Source organism: Odontomachus brunneus, unplaced genomic scaffold (assembly GCF_010583005.1).
Source record: "Odontomachus brunneus isolate Ranch 3 - 2012 unplaced genomic scaffold, Obru_v1 Obru_scaffold_185, whole genome shotgun sequence".
Taxonomy (NCBI): Eukaryota; Metazoa; Arthropoda; class Insecta; order Hymenoptera; family Formicidae; genus Odontomachus; species Odontomachus brunneus.
This window is the reverse complement of record NW_022639635.1, coordinates 582766-586482: the sequence shown is the minus strand read 5'-3', so window position 1 is coordinate 586482 and position 3717 is coordinate 582766. Positions and strand designations below refer to the sequence as shown.

The 3717-nt window shown below is 61.0% G+C and overlaps 1 protein-coding gene across 1 annotated transcript; it reads right to left on the bottom strand.

Moving 5' to 3' along the window:
- Positions 1–2802: 2802 nt before the first annotated feature.
- Positions 2803–3144, bottom strand: LOC116851664. The gene has a single exon (XM_032831316.1). The coding sequence runs from the start codon at positions 3142–3144 to the stop codon at positions 2803–2805; it is 342 nt and encodes a 113-aa protein (XP_032687207.1).
- Between the last annotated feature and the right edge of the window lie 573 nt (positions 3145–3717).

The following is a 3717-nucleotide window of genomic DNA, read 5'->3' as shown; positions in this document are numbered from 1 at the left end:
GGTCCCTCCCCTTCTTACTGGAGCCCGCCAGCCCCAGCCGCCATTCGCAGCCCTCCTCACAAAGACCGGCTGGAATCCCATTCCCTCGAGGGGGACCTCCCGCATCCTACGGAGAGCCTCCGCGTACGAGAGGCTCCCCCTCCTCCAGGCGGACCGCCACTGCCGCCGTCACCGGCAGCGTCGGCAGCCCTCCCGCTGCTCCAGCCGGCCGACCGTGCCCAGCCGGGCGACAGGGAGAGGCCAAACCCCTCACCGACACTCCCGGAACGGCCACGTTCGACCCCCTCACCCCTCCCGCTCCCTCTCTTATTCCTCTCCTCTTCCTCTTCCTTCTCCCGTCATCCTACCAATCCCTGCCGTCTTCCTATCAGGGACAGCAGCAGCTCCGCCGGCGACCTCCCGGAGCCTGCCAGTTCTCCCCCATCGGGATCCCCTGGGCCGGGGAGGACGCCTGGTCCCTCGTTTTGGGCTGAATCTCCGGAAACGGAGACGCTGCCCGTTCCACCGTCTTCCTACTCTTGCTCATTAACTCCCTTATCCTACCCTCCCTTTCCTCCCTCTCTCTCCTTAAACTATTCCTTTTCATTTCCCAATCTTTCTTGTCCAGTTCCCATTGCTGTCCTTTCTTTTCTCATTCCTCCATTTCTATTTTCAGCTCATTTTCCTTATCCTCATATTCATCTAGCATTGCATCCCTCTCCCTTATCAATTTCTCCAGGAACTCCGTTCTTATTTTAAACACTTTGGCTATATCCTCTCCATATTTAACCATTTCTTTCTTACTCTGCGTGATACTATTCTTTTTCACTCCACTCATTCTTTTACTCCTCCTGACGGTTTCTGCAATACTCCCGGCACTTTCCTTCATAAAGTTTAGCCGCGAGAGTATGAATTCCCGGTTTTTCCTTTTCCTTTCGGGATCCGGCCAGCCCTGGAGCTCCTGCCCTTCCATATCCATCTGTTCATCCCCTTCCCTGGACTTCTCTTTTATCCCTGTCCCGATCCTTTCCTTTTCCTTGTCCATGTTTCTTCTTTTTCCTCCTCCTACCTTTTTCTCTCTACCCTTCCTATCTCCCCCTGTCCGCGGCGGTAACCAGATCGACCGACGCGTCCGCCGTTGACGCGCCGGTCCCGTCGCCTTTACTCGGCTTATCGTTTATTGACGACAGGGGGAAACCTGGGACATAGTCCCCCCGTGCCGGCCCGACGTTACCGACCAGCCGAAAGTCTGCATTTTTTGGTCGTCCATCATATTTTAATTTGAGGGGTATGATGGCGTCCCCCCAACCCGGGCGGCATTTTGGACCGCCCCCGAGGGTGGTTTGGCTCAATTGAGTCTCAGGAGCTCGCCCTGCCCCTGTTGTGCATCCCCGGTGAAGTATTCACCGAGGATTTTGCTACTCCCGGGCGCAGCTGCCCACCCGGGAGGCCGGTTGCCATGGAGGCATTAGGGACCCGACCGCCCCCGCGGTGAGTTCGGTTCGCCCGCACCGGCTGCCTTAAGGACAACCGGGCGCGCTCGCTTCCCCCTGACACTCCCGGGCGCCGCTGCCCGCCCGAGAGACCGGTACCATACTGGCATAACGGATCCGGTACGCTCCCTTGCTGTAGGCGCCTTTGGAAGCCACTCCTTTTCTGAAGCGAGAATGAGAGGCGCTCTCCGGCTCCTAATACTCATGGGCGCAGCAACCCACCCATGAGGGCCTTTTAGTCGCCTTTTACGACACGCAGGCCATACGTTGGGGGTATTCTTTACGTTCGCCACTCACACGGACATTCATGACCTCGCCCCGTCCGCACCTGGCCGAGGACCCCCACAACGCTAACTTGGCGTTGAGGTCCCCGGCCACTAGGATAGGCCTTTGGGGGCTCCTCATCACGAAGTCCCCCAGCCGGTCTAGAAAGTGCTCAAAATGGGCGAGGTCCCACGAGAGCGGGGCGTAAATCCCGACCACGTCTAGGGCCCCCCACTCGACCGCGACAAACCACTTCCCCTTCTCAATAAGTGAGAAAGGGGGAGATCTATCCCCTCCTACCCAGTGCATCACCACCAAGCACCCACGCCGCCCCCAACGTCCCCCACAATACAGGGATGACTCCCGGGGACAGCGTGAGGCTCAGTGGCGATCCCCAGCTCGCAACCGCACTCGCGGAGGGCCTGTTCAAAAAGGTCCCGAGCTCCACGAGCGCGGTTCAAATTCGCCTTGAGAAGGCGGGTCGCCATTACGGCTCAACTCCGCACTCCTTTACGCTCTCCCTTGCCTTCTTCGCGGGAGAAGGACCTTCTTTGGGGTTCTCCCTCTCCCGTGAAGCTATTCATTTTCCGGCCCCGGTCCCCCGCGGGACCCTCTGCTCCTTCGAAGCCGAGCCCGCTGGAGAAACTGGGGTCGATGGTTTAGGATCCTCTCCTCCGGGTTTCCTGGGATGAGGTTTTCTTGCCTTCTCGGGCGGAGAAGCGGGAGGAGAATTGGAGGCCTTGCGCCTCCTCCTCCCTCCCCTTCCCCTTTTGCCACGTTTTGCCATTGTGCAAGCGGGCCTTCCCACTCTGTCGCCACAGGGCCGCCCGGCGTCGCGACATATCGGACATGTCGCCGGTGCATCGTACGCCGCGGTCCTGTGGCCGGCCGAACTGCAGTGGTAACATAGACCACTGCGATCGGCCTTACTGCGGCAGGAGACCCTCACATGGGCCGACTCCAGGCACTTAAAGCACTGGAAGGCCTCCACGCGGACGGAGGACCACCCCACCGTAAGGCGTCCTCCGTCGGCCATCATCTTAGCGGCCATCAAGGGACACTGTAGCTACAATGTCCCAAACCGGTCCGCCTCAGGGCAGATCGCTCCGGCCCTGATCTCGTCGGGTCCGCAGCCCCCGACGGTGGCCACGGCAGAGACCACGTCTACCACCGCAATTGGCTCGTCGAGATCCCGAACCCGTATGTCGGCTTTCTTCTCCGGACGTGCTATTCGCACATCCTGGTTGTCGGCGAAAAGGGCCGACATCCTTCCAGCCAGGGCATCCGCCCTAGTCGCTCCCTCGGGACCGGGGATCTCCAAAAGGAGGGTGCCTGTTGCCGCCCTCCTCGTGCGGATCTCCCCGATTCTGAGCTCCCCAAGGTTGATGTGGCGCCTCGCCCGCCGCATAACCTCAGCATAGCTGCTATTTTGACAATTCACGGTCAAGGCGGTGGCGCGCGGGGCCTTGGGGAGGACGGGTTTTCGGCCATCCCCACTTGGGGGGGGCCCACGCTCCTCTTTGGCCACCCACTTTAGCCGCGGCTCACTGCTGGTGTCGCGACTTTGGGGGGCCTATTTGCCCCCCGCCTTCCCTTTTCTTTCCCTCCCGCCCCCAACCTGGGTTCATGTATCGGGCCCGGCGGCAGAAGGAGGGGGGATTGGGGGTCTCCGCGGACCGCTTCGCGGTCCGGTCCAGGGGGGCGCCCGCCTCTCCCGCAAAAGCAGCAGTGGGTGGCCGGCTCCGCCATCAGTTGCCGACCGCCGCCACTGCCGCACTCCTTTTTCTTCTTCTTCCTCTTCCTCCGCTTCCCCTACTCCCGTGAGTCGGGAGCGGAGGTCGCGGAAGGAGAGGACCGGGGAGGCTGCGGAAGAGCAGGTGGCGCTTAGCGCCCCCATCCCCCGCATTGTTTCTACCTCCTCCCTCTTGGAAAGCATCCCGGGGCCGCGCCGACAGCCTCCCGGGTGCTCCAGGAAAGGCAG

Excerpts from the sequence above, each read along its gene's own strand:
- LOC116851664 (XM_032831316.1), bottom strand. The coding sequence starts at position 3,144 with ATGCGGCGGGCGAGGCGCCACATCAACCTTGGGGAGCTCAGAATCGGG.